Raw genomic sequence first — 18577 nt, forward strand, 5'->3', positions numbered from 1 at the left:
CGGTCGCAAGGTCGCTCTGATACCATCTGTAACGCCCCGGCCCGAGCGGGCCCCACCCGGACCGAACCAGGAACGACACAAGAATTACCTATCGGTTTGATGACTAGCTCCACAGACCACCACAGACCACCGGAGGTCCTTTCAGCGTACTTTGTCCTCACTCGCACGCACCCTGGAAAACTTCCCAGGAGGTCACCCATCCTCAGATTTCTCCAAGCCAAGCACGCTTAAATTTGGAGTTCTTAAGTTTGGGCTTCCGAAAAGGAAGGTGCACCTTGGTGGTATGGATAGTACCATCTAACCTTTTAAGTCATATTTAACCAGAATCTCAGAACCGGGGTATTACAATACAAGTATGGATTTGCCAGCATACCAAAAAACTTAGTATTTGAGGATGGTGAATTTACACAATCAAGTTTAAATACATAGGATATGACCATATTAGCTTCTTTAAGTTGATGAAGTCAAAGTTGTGCTTCAGATTTTGAAACCATTACCTGCAATTGTGGGCATTATAATAATACATTATTGTATTCTCTTATAGTAACATTAACAAGACATCCAAACTAATGAGATTAAGTTCTAGTATGAATTTACCAATGAAGAAGCATTGCTCCTTCAATGAATGTAGCATCACTCTACTTAAGGGCACTCTTCCAATCTCCAACCTTCCGGGCTTCTGCACACATGTCCAATTGTCTTTCCACTGCTTGAAGCTTCCTAAATTCAATATAATGTAACTTGACCAACAAGAGATGTTTAATAGTATTCTCAAGTTAACCTAAGTTGTCGACTAAAAAAATTAGTTTATTCAAAAGAATGGATATTCCAATATAAGATTTACTTATCAACATCATTTATCACAATGAGTCAAAAGAAAGAATAATGAAATTTAAAAGCTAAAATAAACTGAGCACAAAAAATAGCAACTTCTTTTTCTTCTCAAGTTCTTGAATTCATATAATATGATAAAAGAACTTCATGTGTTATTATTTATTGCTAGTCACAATATTTGTTGCATTGTGATCTACTAATTATAGTAAACAAAACAGACAATTGTTATGTCTGGAATTTAATTAATCATAAGCGCATCTGGAGCAACATTCATATATGGCGATAACAATGTTATTTTTTTTCTTTCCTTATTGAGCAACGCAAGGATATATTTTAATTACTACAATTAATGACACTCCAAGGCTATCTACCAATATTGGGAGTCAAAACAGAAGAATGTAAGACAAATATATGGGTAGTAATTTGTGTGAAGCTGCTCAATGGTTGACAATTCTACAAAATGATCTATTTTACAATTTAGAATTGTGATCAAGAAAGATGATTGTAGTAAGGACCAAGGATTGATGTTGCAACTCTGAATAACAAATATAAATAGCACAAAAATCATAACACAACTCTATCATAAAAAAATATGCAGCCTCATTAATCATAATAGAATTTGATAAAATTGAAATAGTTCTTTGATTATACCTACTAATTATGTAATAGAAGTATTCATAAATAAATTACACGTCATAGTTAATAACAATAATGGGTGACTAGCTGCAAGGAAATGAATCATCTACAATTAAGCAATATCAATATCTAAGAATAACACTAGGACCAGTAGCAATCAATTTGCAAACTTGAATCGAAAAGAATGGAACATTTTTAAAGTGTTATAACCTTATAAGCAACGATGCCAACCTCTGGCGTGCACGCCTAAATGAAGGATTCAAAACCAATGCCTCTTCGCACTCCTTTATACAAAATTGAATTGGCAGTTTAACATAGGAGATGTGCTTCTTGGTGGTAAATCTACTGGTATTGCATGCAGAATTTATTTCGTTCCCATTCTTCAATTCATGTCTTCTATAGCACAATTTAATTACTCAAACATTTCGAAAGTCAAGGAGATAGAAAAAATAAAACAATACTGAGGATCATACCTTCTTCAAGGATTTCAGATCTTCGAAGAACATGTTTGAAGAAGAAAATTTGATTCTTCAGACGTGCACCAGCATGAGCGCTGTGACAACAAGCATCAAGACCAACACCTGCCATCATAACTATGCCGTGAGAGGAGAAATTGAAAAGGGGAGGGGAACAGGTGCCAACCAACAAACACGGAAAGTAGTTAGAAAAAGAGAACGATGCAGTGCTCACAACAGATCCTTCGAGCGTGCTCCAGCAAGAGCGCCTCAAGACCATGCATTGAGGGGAAGAATTGGAAAGAGGGGAGGGGGCAATTGAGGATTAGGACACAAACCTGAGAGAAGATGAATGTTGGGAAAGGAAAGGTCGATCACTTCGGCTTGGTGCTGCATGAAGAAAAGGGCAAGCTTCCTACCAGTACATGGAGATGGAAAGGGCGAGAGTTTCAGAAGAAGATAACAATGTCGCTGCCTCGTTACAGGTCACTGCCCGGAATCGACCCCCTCGTGTGCGCCAATTTGTGAACGAAATACCTGGTGAGGCATTGGCCCCCTCGTGTGTAGCCGTTCGTGAATTGTCCGCTAGTGAACTGAAGGCCTAAAGAGGTTGCGACCCCCTTGAATGCGGTCACTTGTAAAATTGCTGCTCATCGCCTGGCGAGGCTGCGCGCGGTGTTGTAGAAAGGGAAGAAATGAGAAATAGGGTTACCTTTGAGCCACTCCTTGCTTACTGCGGAGAGGGAAGAACCTGGCTGCGCTGCGGAGAGGGAAGAAAAGAAGGGGCGGGAGACGGAATAAAGCTAGCGGCGATAAAGGAAAGGAAAGGAACGAAGAAGAAATGGGAGAGGGAAGAAAATGATCGGGTGGAAGAAAAAGTTTAGGTTGATACGTTTATAATATAATGACATTTATAAAATATGTTATAGGTCTAATATGATAATTTTTATAAAAGAATTAATCAGTTGTAAAGCGTGTCATTATAAAATATTTATAATGATATATTTTACTAAGTGTCATAGAATTTTTTTTTTCTTGTAGTAATTAGTGACTTGAATCCAAGAAGGATGCTAGAATTTTCTTAGAATTGGAGAATAGTGTTTTTACCATTTTTGATGAGAAGAATATTCTAAGAAGATGCACTTAATGCTCTGGGATTAAGTTTTCTTTGATGTTGGCTAATGGATATATCGAGAAAAGCTTAGCAACCAAACAACTTAATCATGATAAAGGATATGAGATGTGTAGTTGGGTGCGTTTTTAAAAGGATTTGACATGGGGCCTAGAATTTTAGGAGTCAAGAAGGTATTCTATTTATGACATAAAAAAAATATATTAGAGATGTATGTGTATGGTTTCAATGAGTATGGTTTCCTTCCAATATTGTTTTAGTACATGTGTAGAGTATATGAGAGATCGAGCTACTTCTAGAAGATGTATGTTTTTCCTTTCAGTTTCATTATTTTGTTGAAGTGTGCCAATACAATACCATAGATGATCGATGCCTTACCTTATTAGGTAATCTCTAAGAATGATGCAAAATATTCCTTTACATTATCTATTTTTAAATTATATTTTGGTTTGGAATTGAGTATGAACTATAGTATTGAATTTTTGAAATATCTAACCTACCTTTATTTTTTATTAGGAAAACTCATGTAAGTCTAGTGATCATCTATAAATGTCTTGAACCAATAATATTTAATTATATTCTTATTCATAGATGGTTCCCACATATTACTATGGATTATTGAAAAAGGTTGTGATTCTTTATAAAGTAGGTTAGGATAAGAATTTCAAACATATTTTGCTAATTGATAAATTTCACATGGAAACTTATTTAGATTTTTAGAATTGAAAAGAGAGGGAGAAAAGGTTCTTAAGATTTATAAAATTTGGATGTCCTTACTTACAGTGGCATAACATGAGTATTGTCCACTTTTAGAAAAATGGAAATTGCATTGTGGCATAATAAATAATTGGTATTATGACCATTCCTTTAAGAGAATCATTATGTGGGATCGTAAAATCATTAGAGGAGAAATGAATAGCGCTCGTTGAAAATCTCAATTTAAAAATAAGTTATGTAGCGAAATAAAGAATATAGAGAAAGAAACACCAAGCGCTAACATTAGTTTTTTACTTGGTTTGGAGTGTTCGATGACTCCTACTCTAAGACCCACACTCATCATGTACTTTCATTGGGAAATCCACTAATAGTTCAAATGATTACAAAATTTAAGTACAAGAACTATAAGAAAATATTACCTAAAATAAAGAAAATAAATAGATCTTGATCGCTAGTTGTCGGAGGAGTTTTATAGCGTCGCAAGAGCTTTTCTGGAGCACCACGCAGGAATAAAAGTCTTAGCAGATGATAATATGAAGCTACCGGTCGAAGACCTATTTCAAGCTTTTCGAACCCCTCCGAGCGCCTGAACCATTAATGACATGGCGATCTCTCGTCGAAACTTCATTCATGAAGTTTATCCACTTTCGGGCCCTCGGATCCCCTCCGAGCGCCTGGACCATTGACGTGGGTTTGGCCAGTCAACGTGGTCCAACTCAGATTCGTGATAATTTTCTAGTCTGGGCACCTGGACCAGCTCCGAACGCCCAAACCGCCCAGGTGTCTGGTGCCCGTTCGTGCAAGGCTAGTCCAAGCGCCTGGACTCTGGGTGCTCGGACACCCTTTTTTCTAGCTTTCTGTCCTGCAAAAAAGAGTTAGTCTTAGACAGATAAAAATATGTGTATCCTGTAGAACAAAGTTAGCACAATATAATAAGATAGAAGTAGTAATTAGATCCTGTCTCCTCGAGATCAGGATCTAGTCAAGGTCTCAACTTATGTTTCCCAAATGAACTGACTAACGCCTACAATTTTCTCAATCGGAAATGCATCATCATTGGATCTCTCCTCTAATTGCTTACCTCTTACTTACCAACTGCAGTCGCTTAACTTGTCTTTGCCCCACCAAGTCTTCCCGCCACTTGTCAAGTCCGTAAACTAAACTAGACTTCAGCCGATTGTCAGGTCTCACGGACCCAACCGGACTTCCTTTTAGATATCAGGTCCTCCAAATCTATCTATACTTGCCACCAGCTATCGGGTCCCACGGACCTAACTGGATTTTAGCCTGGTATCTGGTCCTTCAAACCCGTCAACTTGTTAGGGTCGATTTGTAGCTAGAGGGGGGGGTGAATAGCTCGTAGTGTCTGTTGTCTTGCTTCGTGATGATGATATGCAGCGGAATGAACCACGAAACACACTTACAACGCTAATAAATAGATTTCTTCTACTAAGGATCTACACACACGACGCTCTCCACTAAGAAAAATACTCCTCGGTAACTACTGGAGGTCCAGAAATCTCGTACAACACTCACACAACAACAAGAAGAAAAGGGAAACAAATACAAGCAAAATCTTACAAGATTTACAACACACAACCGAAACCCTAGCTTCTTCTTCTTGTGTGGAACACCTCTTGACCTTGGAAGTGGAGCAACACTTTACTCCAAGAAGCTTCAAGAAACTGGCATGATGTCACGCCCCCAGGTAGTCCCTGCTAGAAGAAATTTCAGCAGTATCTCCCCTGTACGGGTGACAATATGAACCATTTCTACATTACCCTCAGGGCCACATATACCTCAGCCAACACAGCCAGAAAAATAACAATAAAATAACTAAACAACGATGCAGTTTATATAATCTCAGCCTTTGACTGACATAACCACGCAGTTTATATTTGAAAACAACCTACTCCACTACACAACGGAAAACGCAAAACACTACAGAGAAAACAACACAACGGAAAAACAAATGTAGTAGACCAGAAGTCGATAAAATCCTCGAGCACAATCCAATATCACAAGTATATATGTAAATACATAACACAAAACCATAAGTTCAAAAAGTAGAAAATCATTGCGACGCGAAGTGGTGGGGGACTAGCGATTGGAACCTCCTGACAACATCAACCTGAAATATATCAACGGGGGGTGAGTCCAACACTCAGCGGATACCAAGTTGACATGCATAGTAAATAATAACCAACAGTAATAGATATGCGTACAGTCTCCTAAAATAATGTAACAATGCATAACTGAAGATAAGGGAGAAGTTGTACTCACTAGGACCTCCTATTAGGATAACAAGGTCGTCAGATCAAAAATAACATGTCCCTGTATGCATGTCAATCATATGCATCCATCCAATATGCAGCAAACAAAGTGCAGCAAACATATGCAATAAATGTAAATATGCATATAATGTCAATGGCATGTCCTGGTCATCCCGACGTCAGTCAATCATCTCACACACGGTGGTGAGACCGAGTGGGTAGGGCTATAACAACCGTGCACTCTGCCATCACTGTTCCTGAGCGACCGAGTGGACGAGATGCTGTCGGAGTACACCTATCCTCCTACCCTAAATCATAAGTGTGGGAGCGTAATGCTCTCATCTCCCTAAGACAATCCAGAGGAGGGATCCTTACCGGCTACCACGCTGCGTCACCCTATCCATGAGCGGACCAACGGAGCCAAACAGAGCATATCTATCTGCCGGCTACTACGCTTCGTCCCACTACCCAACAGTGGACTAGCGGAGCCTAACAGAGCATAAATGTCACACACCCTGCCTGATATACCACTAACCCATGAGTGGTTGTGTGTGCAGATCCATGTAACTGGCGATATGCTCAACAATAATAGAGCTGTCAATCGCTCAGCATGTAATCATGTAAGATGGTGCATGACACTAAGCAAGAAAATATCCTGATCCTATCCATCTCTATATAATGTGTACCAAAAGGTATATGGATCAAATAGAATATCCTACGTACACAAGTCAGGTATGGTAGAATAAATCTAGGTCCTGAACATAATAAGGCATGGTATGTCTTACCTTAAGGACATAAATAATCAAAAGAACATGAATGCAAAAATAGGAAATAAATACAGCATGCTCAGGTAATAGATAATGATATACCGATGCAAAAATGAATATAAATATTACTACTCGTTAAATATTACTAAGCATATCAACATGACATATCAAAATAGATAAGTCAAGGTACCCGCCTCAAAATGAAGATCGTATCTGAAATATATCCTACGTCGAGATACCGTCTCGAATCAACGTCCTGTAATACATGATATATAGATTTAGATAATTACATATAAATTAATTAGCTAGATCAAATCTCCAAGAAACTAACCTAAATCCAAATCCAATTATAAACCCTAATTGGATGATCTAACTCCTCAATCAATTCTAACTAATCCATTCAAATTAGGACTTGAAATAAGCATAATCAATCACCTAAGCCAAAACTCACCTAATCCGATAATGTTCGCTGATGGCTCATGACCAGAGGGATTTACGATCAGAAAACAGTGACCTGATCTGTGGATCGCCATCAATAGGAATGATTGAAACTATAAAGATCGATCAACAAATTAAGCACAATATACCAATACAAAAAGTGCAATCAGATCCTTACAAGTCTAATACCAAACACGTCGTATCGTAAATCAAGTCCGAAGCTTCCTCTTAGGTGAAATCTAAATGCCACTGTGATGTCGAGCTAGGGCAGAGGAGGGTGGCGACGGTGCTAGGGCACGACTCGATGATATAGCAGGGAAGACAGGGAACGAGGTCGGTAATAGACCTACACCAAAGAGGAAAATGGTTCCACAAACCCGCTGAAGAGGAGGCGATGATCAGCGCTGTCGCAAGGCCGCACTAGGGCAGAGGGGATGGGAACTCAGTTGCTCCAGCGAGGGTTGGCACAGTCCTCGCAGCGACGATGACATATTCAAGCTAGGGCATAGAGGAGGTGGTCGTCTGCCGGCGCTAGGGCTGAGGGACCGAGGTGTCTGTGGGTGGCGCCGCTGTCGGGTGGAGAAGGTGTGGCCGAGAAGATGGCTAGGGCTAAGAGAAGACAAAGCGGTGGCCGGTGTGGGTTGGAGGAGTCAGCGACGAAGAGAAAGAGAAGAAGGGAGATCGGGCTCGGGAAGGAAAAAAGAGAAGAGAAAAAGGATCGGGAGGAGAAGTTTGGGCACGACATGGTGACGGGGAAGAAAGAAAAAGAAAAGGGCAAAATAAAAATCAAACTTTTCCTCGTTTAAATGGGGTAGCCTAAACAAACTTTCCCGTGACCTAATATTTATCCCCGTAATCTATACCATACGGTCTCCGAAAAATTCTCAAAAAGTTTCTAAAAATTTCGAAAATTTTCATTATGGTTATTCGCCTTTTTACGGTATTTTACATTCTCCCTCACTAATAAAAATTTAGTCCCCCAAATTTTGTTATTTACCATCAGCAAGTACTAGCAAAAGCTAAACAGTATAAATGTTGAATGGAAATTAACCCACATACTTCAAGTGAAAAGATGGGGGTATCGAGCTCAGATCGTATCCTCGAGCTCCCAGGTAGCCTCCTCGTCGGAATGATGCTGCCATTCGACTTTAGCTAGCCGGATAGTCTTGTTCCACAGCTGATGCTCCTTCTGGTCTAGAATCTATATCGGAACCTCCTCATAGGTAATGTCAGGTTGAATGGGAACAGGTATATCAGACAGAACATGTGCTGGGTCGGTTACGTATCTTCTCAGCATAAATACATGGAATACATCATGAACGCCTGCCAGAGCCGGTGGTAGCGCTAGACGATAAGCTACTGCTCCAATCCTCTCCAAGATCTAGAAAGGCCCAATGTATCGTGGAGCCAGCTTACCTCGAAGGTCAAATCTCTTCACCCCTTTTGTGGATAAAACTCTCAGAATACATGGTCGCCAGTAGAGAACTCCAGGGGTCTGGGTCTCCGATCAACATAACATTTCTGGCGGTCCTGCGCCTAGGACATCCTCCGTCTAATAGTACGGACCAACTCTGTCTCCTGTTGAGATCTCTGAGGTCCTAGCAACTGGACCACCCCAACCTCCTCCTAGATGGTGGGTGTTCGACAAGCGCTACCATACAACGCTTCAAACGGTGTCATCTAGATAGCCGAATAATAGCTGTTGTTGTAGGCGAACTTAACTAATGGTAAATGATCCTCCCAGCTATCTCCGAAATCCAAAACACAAGACCTCATCAAGTCCTTTAAAGTCTGGATGGTCCGCTCTGACTGTCCATCTGTCTGCGGATGGAAAGCTGTACTGAATCGGAGCTGTGTGCCCAAAGCGTGCTGCAGACTCTGCCAGAATCAGGACGTGAACCGCGAGTCTCTATCCGATATAATACTGAATGACACACCATGAATCTGATGATCTCTCGACAATACAACTCTACCAATCGATCCAGAGAATCGATCTTCTGGATCACTAAGAAGTGCGCGGATTTGGTTAATCGATCAACGACTACCCAAATCGCGTCATGGCCTCGTCGTGTCCTAGGCAATCCCACCACAAAATCCATAGTAATGTGATCCCATTTCCACTTTGGAATCGAAATCCTCTACAATAATCCAACAGGTCTCTGGTGCTCAGCCTTCACCTGCTGACATACTAGACATCTAGCTACAAACTCCGTGATGTCTTTCTTCATGTCGTTCCACCAATAGGAACGCCTCAAGTCTCGGTACATGCGGGTTCCTCCTAGGTGGATCGTAAACCGAGAGCGACGATGAGCCTCCTGAAGTAGCTCCTGCAAGACCGGATGAGACTGAGGTATGCATAATCTGCCTCGGAAATATATAATACCCTCCTCACCTCATGTGAACTCGGTCTACTGCCCGGACGATATCTGGCTGCCAATGGACTTGTAGTGTTGATCATCGGCCTAGGCCTCTCGGATCCAGATCATGAACTGGGTAGTTCTTCTCATGCTCCTTCAACTACCGAGAAGCATAGGAGACTATCCTATCGTGCTGCATCAGAACATCACCCAAACCCTGTAGAGATGCGTTGATGTAAAGTACGAATCCGTCCTCTCTGGAGGGTAAAACCAGAACTGATGATGTTACCAGTCTCTACTTTAGCTCCTGGAAACTAGTCTCGCAAGCCTCGGGCCATTTAAACTTCATGCCTTTCCTGGTCAGGCGTGTCAGCGGTATAGAGATATGAGAGAAACCCTCAACGAACCGTTGATAATATCCTGTCAATCCCAAGAAACTCTGGATCTCCTGAACTAATTTCGGCTAATCCCAATAGGTGACAACCTCGATCTTCTGAGGGTCTACTGAAATACCTCTGCTAGAAACTACGTGACCCAGAAAACCAACTGAGGGTAGCCAAAAAGCACACTTGCTGAACTTCGCATATAGATAATGTCGTCAAAGAGTCTACAAGACTATGTGAAGATGTTGTGCATGCTCCTCCTCGGAATGTGAGTATATCAAAATATCATCGACAAAGACAACAACAAACTAATCTAGATACTCCAGAAAGATGTGGTTCATCAAATCCATAAACACCGCTGGAGCATTAGTAAGCTCAAATGGCATTACTAAAAATTTATAATGTCCGTATCTGGTATGGAATGCTATCTTTTGAATATCAGATTCCTTAACTCTCAGCTGATGATATCCGGACCGTAGATCAATCTTAGAATATACTACGATCTAAGAGTCGGTAGTCTACCTATGTCCCTTATGAAGGCACGGGAAATAAAAGAATGCGAGCTACCAGTGTCTATCAGCATATCAATGGATAATGCATAAAGTAAAATCATACCGTGGAAAATAGATCCGTCGGCCCGCTGTGCATCCTCTCTGGTAACCGTGTGAATACGTCCGGTCTCTGGCGGTGGTGGAGGTGGTAGTGCTTGCAAAGGCTGTTGCACCTGAGTATGAGCCTGCCACTGTGACGGTGCCAGGTACTGAGCCAGAGACAGATATGTAGGCTGCGACTGATACTGAACCGGCGGCTGGGGCTGTGACTAGTACTAAACCAGTGGCTGTGGCTGCGGTTGATACTGTACTAAGGACTGAGGTTGCGACTTGTACTGAACCAGTGGCTGGGCTATGACTGGTACTGCCCCTGAGTCAAATACTATGGTCTTGGAACAAAGCTCTATGGTACTATGAGGGCACTGGAGTGCTCCTATCCATGCATGCCATATGTAGCTGCTGCAGGGGGAGTTGTCCTCTACTAGCTATGTGAAGATTGGGCTCTCCGCCCTCCCCGATAAGTCCCTGCCTGACTGGGTTGTCATCCATGACCAGACACTCTGTAAGCCATATACTGAGCCTTTAGCGAACAATCTCAGCGTAGGTGCACGAGCAGTTTACAATAATAGAAAACTGACTGTCCCAGGGAGCAGACTGTGGTGACGTGGTCTCTGGACCCACATCTGGTGCAGTAAATGTCGGTGGCGGGCTATTTCCGATTCTACTGAGAAGACCGGAAACGTCTTGATGAAGATCGCCCTGACTTCTGAGGCTAACCAGATGCCCTAGAAGTACCCTGACCTGACCGACCACGACCACTCTGCTGCTATCCGGTAGCCTGTGGCGGTTGAGTCTATCCTGATGTCCGATCAGTCTGCTTCCTTTTCTTGTCCGGATATACTCTCTGGTGAGCTGACTCAATCGTAAGGGCTCTATCTAATGCCTCTAAATAGGAAGAATTTCCAAAACCGGCAAGCTTTACTTGCAGATGCCCATTCAGTCCCTAGATAAACTGAAGCATATGAGACCTGTCCTCAGCAATTAATTCTGGACAAAATCTAGTTAACTGATTAAACTCACCATTATACTCCATCACGGTGCAATTGTTCTGCCGAAGGTTCAGAAAATCCTATTGGCGAGTCGTCTGATATGCCTGTGAAAAATACCGACTCTCAAAAGCCTCTCTGAATCTCACCCCAGGTGATATTCGACTCGCCTATGATGGAACACTGCGTACCCCACTATATATTAGCCTTATCTCGTAAATGGAAAGCAACCAGCTCTGCTTTCTCCCACTCGGAGCAAGCCATGTAGAAAAAGGTCCGCTCCATAGTCTCTATCCAGGACTGGGCCACACTCGAATCGATCTCTCCACGAAATAGGGTGAATTGACTTTTCATCGACTCTGCCAAAGCTGGGATCCGAGCTCGTGTGGTAACTATATCAGTGTGATGAGTAGGGACGGCTGCAGGAACTGGCGGAACCACTGGAGCTGGTACTACAGGTGGTACCGCTAGATAGGCCGGGGGAGGTATCCCCGGTGCTGCTGCATAGGCTGGGGCAGGTGTCATTGGTGGCACTGCAGGGTCAGCATAGGTGGGTGCGGCTGGAGGTACGGTAGGTGGGGGTACCGGATGTGGAGCAACTGTTGCTGCTGGTGCGAGTGTCGAGTGTGCAGTAGGCACCGGTGGCGGTGGTGCTTGGTACACCGTAGGCAATGGTGGTGTAATAGGTGTAGCCGAGGTAGGTACCTCTAAAGGAGCCATCGGGGTCTAGGAGCCTGACGCGCCCATAACACCGTAAAGAGTCTGCCCCTGACCGACAGGCTCAACCCCCGTAGACGTCTTTAGCAACTCTACTGCCAGGGACTCCAACGTCCTCTTATGTGGCTATCCTGCACCACATCTCGGCACGGGAGCACGTGCACCTCGCCTCATATCTGTTGAATTATAACGTAAATATTACTACAAGTATCAAACTATAAAATTAAACATCATACGTATATGTCGTCTGGAGATGTTCCATCGCTATCCAGCCCCCATTTATGACCTCGGAAGTCCGAAACGAGAAAATCGCCAGAAATCCGTATAAATCCAAAAAATACCCAGATTGCCTCGCAAAACTGGGCTCTGATACCAAAACTATTGATATCAGATTAACTCGAAAATCTAGAACACAAATATCTGAAACACGAAAAATAGGTATCGCAAACCTGCTCTGATACCAAATAAATTGGTATCAGATTAACTCAAAATCCAAAACAAAAAGTAAGTATTGTATACCTTGCTCTGATACCAAAATATTGTCACACCCCCAGGTAGTCCCTGCCAGAAGAAATTTCGGCAGCATCTCCCCTGTATGGGTGACAATATGAATTATTTCTACATTGCCCTCAGGGCCACATATACCTCAGCCAACACGGCCAGAACAATAACAAGAAAATAACTAAACAACCACACAGTTTATATATTCTCAGTCTCTGGCTGACACAACCACGCAGTTTATATTTGAAAACAACCTACTCCACTACACAACGGAAAATGCAAAACACTACAGAGAAAATAACGCAGCGGAAAAACAAATGCAGTAGACCAGAAGTCGATAAAATCCTCGAGCACAATCCAACATCACAAGTATATATGTAAATACATAACACGAAACCATAAGTCCAAAAAGTAGAAAACCGTCGCGACGCGAAGTGGTGGGGGACTAGCGACTGGAACCTCCTGACAGCATCAACTTGAAATATATCAATAGGGGTGACTCCAATACTCAGCGGATACCAAGTTGACATGCATAGTAAACAATAACCAACAGTAATAGATATGTGTACAGTCTCCTGAAGTAATGTAACAATGCATAACAGAAGATAAGGGAGAAGTTATACTTACCAGGACCTCCTATCAGGATAACAAGGTCGTCAGACTTAACATAACAAGTCCCTGTACGCATGTCAATCATATGCATCCATCCAATATGCAGCAAACAAAGTGCAGCAAACACAAGTAATAAATGCAAATATGCATATGATGCCAATGACATGTCCTGGTCACCCCTGATGCCAGTCAACCATCTCACACACGATGGTGAGACCGAGTGGGTAGGGTAATGACAACCGTGCATTCTTCCAACACTGCTCCTAAACGACCGAGTGGATGAGATGTTGTCAGAGTACACCTATCCTCCTACCCCAAATCATAAGTGGGGGAGCGCAATGCTCTCATCTCCCTGAGACAATCCAGAGGAGGAATCTCTGCCGGCTACCACGCTGCGTCACACTACCCATGAGTGGACCAACGGAGCCAAACAGAGCAAATCTGTTTGCCGGCTACCAAGCTGCGTCCCACTACCCAACAGTGGACCAGCGGAGCCTAACAGAGCATAAATACCACACACCCTGCCTAATATACCACTAACCCATGAGTGGTTATGTGTGAAGATCCATGTAACTAACGATGTGCTCAACAATAATGGAGCTGCCAATCACTCAACATGTAATCATGCAAGATGGTACATGACACTAAGAAAATATCCTGCTCCTATCCATCTCTATATAATGTGTACCAAAAGGTATATGGATCAAATAGAATATCTTAGGTACACAGGTTAGGTATGGTAGAATAAATCTAGGTCCTGAACATAATAAGACATGGTATGTCATTACCTTAAGAACATAAATAATCAAAGAAACATGAATGCAAAACAGGAAATAAATACAGTATGCTCAGGTAATAGATAATGACATACCAATGCAAAAATGAACATAAATATTACTAATTAAATATTACTACTCATTAAATATTACTAAGCATATCAACATGACATATCAAAATAGATAAGTCAAGGTACCCATCTCAAAATGAAGATCCTATCTGAAATAGATCCTACGTCGAGATACCATCTCGAAACAATGTCCTGTAATACATGATATACAGATTTAGGTAATTACATATAAATTAATTAGTTAGATCAAATCCTCGAGAAACTAAACTAAATCCAAATCTAATTATAAACCCTAATTGGATCGTCTAACTCCTCAATCAATTCTAACTAATCCATTCAAATTAGGACTTGAAATAAGCATAATCAATCACCTAAGCCAATACTCACCTAATCAGATAATGTTCGCTGATGGCTCACGACCGGAGGGATTCACGATCGGAAAATAGTGACATGATCTGTGGATCACCCTCAATAGGAATGGCTGAAACTATAAAGATCGATCAACCAATTAAGCACAATATACCAATATAGAAAGTGTGACCAGATCCTCACAAGTCTGATAATAAACACGTTGTACCCCAAATCAAGTCCGAAGCTTCCTCTCAGGTGAAATCCAAATGCCACTATGGTGTCGAGCTGGGGCAGAGGAGGGTGGTGATGATGCTAAGGCACAACTTGATGATACAGCAGGGAAGATAGGGAAAGAGGTTGATAGCAGACCTACACCGAAGAGGAAAAAGGTTCCACAAACCTGCTGAAGAGGAGGTGATGGTCAGCGATGTCGTAAGGCGGTGCTAGGGCAGAGGGGATGGGAACTCAGTCGCTCCAGCAAGGGTTGGCGCAGTCCTCGCAACGGCGACGACATATTCAAGCTAGGGCATAGAGGAGGCGGTCGTCTACCGGCACTAGGGTAGAGGGACCAAGGCGTCTGCGGGTGGCGCCGCTGTTGGGTGGAGAAGGTGTGGCCGAGAAGATGGCTAGGGCTCAGAGAAGACAAAGTGGTGGCCGGCGTGGGTTGGGGGAGTCGGCGACGAAGAGGAAGAGAAGAGGGGAGATCGGGCTCGGGGAGAAAAAGGAGAAGAGAAAAAGGATTGGGAGGAGAGGTTTGGGCACGACACAGCACGACGATGGGGAATAATGAAAATGAAAAGGAAAAGGCAAAATAAAAAATCAAACTTTTCCTCGTTTAAATGGAGTAGCCTAAACAGGCTTTCCCGTGGCCCGATATTTATCCCCGTAATGCATACTATACGGTCTCCGAAAAATTCCTAAAAAATTTCTAAAAATTACGGAAAATTCCATTATGGTTATTCGGCCTTTTCTGGTATTTTACATTCTCCCCCACTAATAAAAATTTGGTCCCCCAAATTTCATTATTTACCATTAGCAAGTACTAGCAAAAGCTAAACAGTATAAATGCTTAATGGAAATTAACCCACATACCTCAAGTGAAAAGATGGGGGTATCGAGCTCAGATTGTATCCTCACGCTCCCAGGTAGCCTCCTCATTGAAATGATGTTGTCATCCGACTTTAACCAGCCGGATAGTCTTGTTCCGCATCTGACGCTCCTTCTGGTCCAGAATCCGTATCAGAACCTCCTCATAAGTAATGTCAGGCTGAATGGGAATAGGTATATTTGACAGAACATGTGTTGGGTCGGTTACGTATCTTCTCAGCATAGATACGTGGAATACATCATGAACGTCTGCCAGAGCCGGTGGTAGCGCTAGATGATAAGCTACTATTTCAATCCTCTCCAAGATCTGGAAAGGCCCAATGTATCGTGGAGCCAGCCTACCTCAAAGGCAAAATCTCTTCACCCCTTTCGTGGGTGAAACTCTCAGAAATATATGGTCGCCAGTAGAGAACTCCAGGGGTTTGCGTCTCCGATCAGCATAACTCTTCTGGTGGTCCTGCGCCTCAGGTATCCTCTATCTAATAGTACGGACCAACTCTGCCTCCTGCTGAGCTCTCTGAGATCCTAGCAGCTGGGCCTCCCCAACCTCCTCCCAGATGGTGGGTGTTCGACAAGGTCTACCATACAACACTTCAAACGGTGCCATCTGGATAGCCGAATGATAGTTGTTGTTGTAGGCGAACTCATCCAATGGTAAATGATCCTCCCAGCTGTCTCCGAAATCCAAAACACAAGACCTCAACAAGTCCTCTAAATTTTGGATGGTCCGCTCTGACTGTCCATCTATCTGCGGATGGAAGGTTGTACTGAATCGGAGTTGTATGCCTAAGGCCTGCCGTAGACTCTGCCAGAATTGGGACGTGAATCATGGGTCTCTATCCGATATAATACTCAACGGCACACCATGCAATATGATGATCTCTCGACAATACAGCTTTATCAATAGATCAAGAGAATCGATCTTCCTGATCGCTAAGAAGTGCATGGATTTGGTTAATCGATCATTGACTACCCAAATCACGTCATGGCCTCGTCATGTCCTAAGCAATCCCACCATAAAATCCATAGTAATGTGATCTCATTTCCACTCTGGAATCTGTTAGTTAGAGCCCTAGAGCCAATCATTTGATAATTGTATGGACTCATTGTATCATATTCTTGTATATTAATAAAGGCATTTGTTTGGTTATTATACTTATTTATATTAGTGCCAAATAGACTAAGTATAATAGCGTCCTTGAGTAGAAGGTTCATACCTATATCAATCGATTAGTTGAATCGATAGTGAGATGATATAGGGAACAGTACTCTAAATCATTCCTAGTCGAGTATTAACATTCAGGGACAATGTTAATGCAATAAGACTAGCATGTAAGTCAGTTCGATGACTTGATCTCACAAGTCATGGATATAGAGATATCAAGCTGACACATGGATATACATTGAAGAATGTATACTGAATGACCCGCCATGAGAAAGTATCATGGATCGTTATATGAGTGTCATATACTTTCTCATGTGGCTATTAGTATGACTATTAGTCCTTTGACCTGAAGTCACCATGGATCCCTACATAAGGAGTTATGTACTTTGGTTTCGTCAAACGTCACCCGTAATTGGGTGGACTATAAAGGCGATTACTGGGTATATAACGAATTATGTAGAGGGATGTGAGTGATGTAGATGGGATCTATCCCTCCCATATGACGGGAGTGACATCGGTATTCTTGATAGAGTGAGACCACTAAGTGCATGGCCATGCCCAAATGAGTCAACATTAGATGTTGAGCTCATTTGATCGAGTGAGTCTACTTGGAGTTCAAGATTTAGATTGATTAGAGGATGACACGGTCTATGCCTCAAATTGATCAATCTAGATGTCTAGGATAGAAGGACAATGACATATATTGTGAGGAGTCATAATTAGTAGGCACAAGGTGATGTCGGATCTCGACATTCTTGTAACTTGGGTAGTAATGATGTGTTGCTAGATACCGCTCATTAATTATGCTCCTAAATGGGTTTAGGGCATTGCCAACGTTACAATAACCTATAGGGTCACACACTAAGGACAATTAGATGGAGATTTGGTTCATATGATGAACTAAGAGGATTAGATTCATTTGATGCATCATATTGGATTAAGAGTAATCCAAATTGGGCTAATTGAGTTGGACTCAAGTTGATTCATGTATTCAATGAGTCTAATTTAGATTATGACTCATTAAATCAACTTAATTTAATGAATTAGATTCATTATATTAAGTTGGCTTGAATCATATGGTTGGATTAGATCAACCATGAGAGAGATTTGATCAAGTTTGACTTGATTTTAGAGGAAGAGAAAAAGTCATGTTTGACTTGACTTTTTGCCACATCACTAGTGAGTTGGCAAGATGTGGACCAATAGAATTGCTCCACATCATCAATGTGTGCCACCTCATGGAGGTTACAAGCCTCCATAGCATTTAATGTGGCCGGCCCATATTAAATGAGGAGGTTACACTTGTTGCCATGTCATTTAGTGAGGTGGCAAGATGTGCACCAATAGTGTTGATCCACATCATCCTAGAGTGCCACCTCATGGGGGTTACAACTCTTAATGGTCTCCATATTAATTGGAATTAATGTGGGGGTTACACCTCCTAGAAGGTGGCCGACCACTTTAATGTGGAGAACAATTTTCATTTTTGAAAATTGATTCTATCATTCATTCCTTCCTCTTTCTCCTAGAGTTCTTCTTGCACTCTCCCTCTCCTCCTTCCTTGGCCGAACCACATAGGTGCTAGCACACCTTGGTTTTTGGTGACCTCCATCTAGTGTGTCCGTGTGGATACTTCTAGTGGACCGTACGCTTGACGGTCTTGAGATCCGGCAACATTTGGACGAGCG

General features: G+C 42.3%; 1 protein-coding gene across 16 annotated transcripts; it reads right to left on the reverse strand.

Annotated features, from left to right (window-relative positions):
• Positions 1-289: 289 nt before the first annotated feature.
• LOC122052373 lies at positions 290-2787 on the reverse strand. Of its 16 annotated transcripts, XR_006131989.1 has the most exons (6): positions 2345-2787; positions 2161-2263; positions 1944-2051; positions 1681-1866; positions 598-720; positions 314-497 (listed from the first exon to the last, which is right to left on the reverse strand). XR_006131989.1 is itself a non-coding variant. In XM_042613859.1 (3 exons), the coding sequence occupies exons 1-3, from the start codon at positions 2203-2205 to the stop codon at positions 478-480; spliced, it is 405 nt and encodes a 134-aa protein (XP_042469793.1). In that variant the 5' UTR covers positions 2206-2787; the 3' UTR covers positions 290-477. The 16 variants fall into 16 exon arrangements, 3 of the variants coding, with proteins under 3 accessions (XP_042469793.1, XP_042469794.1, XP_042469795.1); XR_006131987.1 differs by having other exon boundaries at positions 313-497; positions 1944-2526; positions 2638-2787; XR_006131985.1 differs by having other exon boundaries at positions 313-497; positions 1944-2545; positions 2638-2787.
• Between the last annotated feature and the right edge of the window lie 15790 nt (positions 2788-18577).

Source organism: Zingiber officinale, chromosome 3A (genome assembly GCF_018446385.1).
Source record: "Zingiber officinale cultivar Zhangliang chromosome 3A, Zo_v1.1, whole genome shotgun sequence".
Taxonomy (NCBI): Eukaryota; Viridiplantae; Streptophyta; class Magnoliopsida; order Zingiberales; family Zingiberaceae; genus Zingiber; species Zingiber officinale.

Excerpts from the sequence above, each read along its gene's own strand:
- LOC122052373 (XM_042613859.1), bottom strand. The coding sequence starts at position 2,205 with ATGGTCTTGAGGCGCTCTTGCTGGAGCACGCTCGAAGGATCTGTTGTG. Across the intron at positions 721-1,943 it reads ATCTGAAATCCTTGAAGAAG|GAAGCTTCAAGCAGTGGAAA; the intron begins GTATGATCCTCA and ends TATTGAATTTAG. Across the intron at positions 498-597 it reads GGAGCAATGCTTCTTCATTG|GTAATGGTTTCAAAATCTGA; the intron begins GTAAATTCATAC and ends CCACAATTGCAG.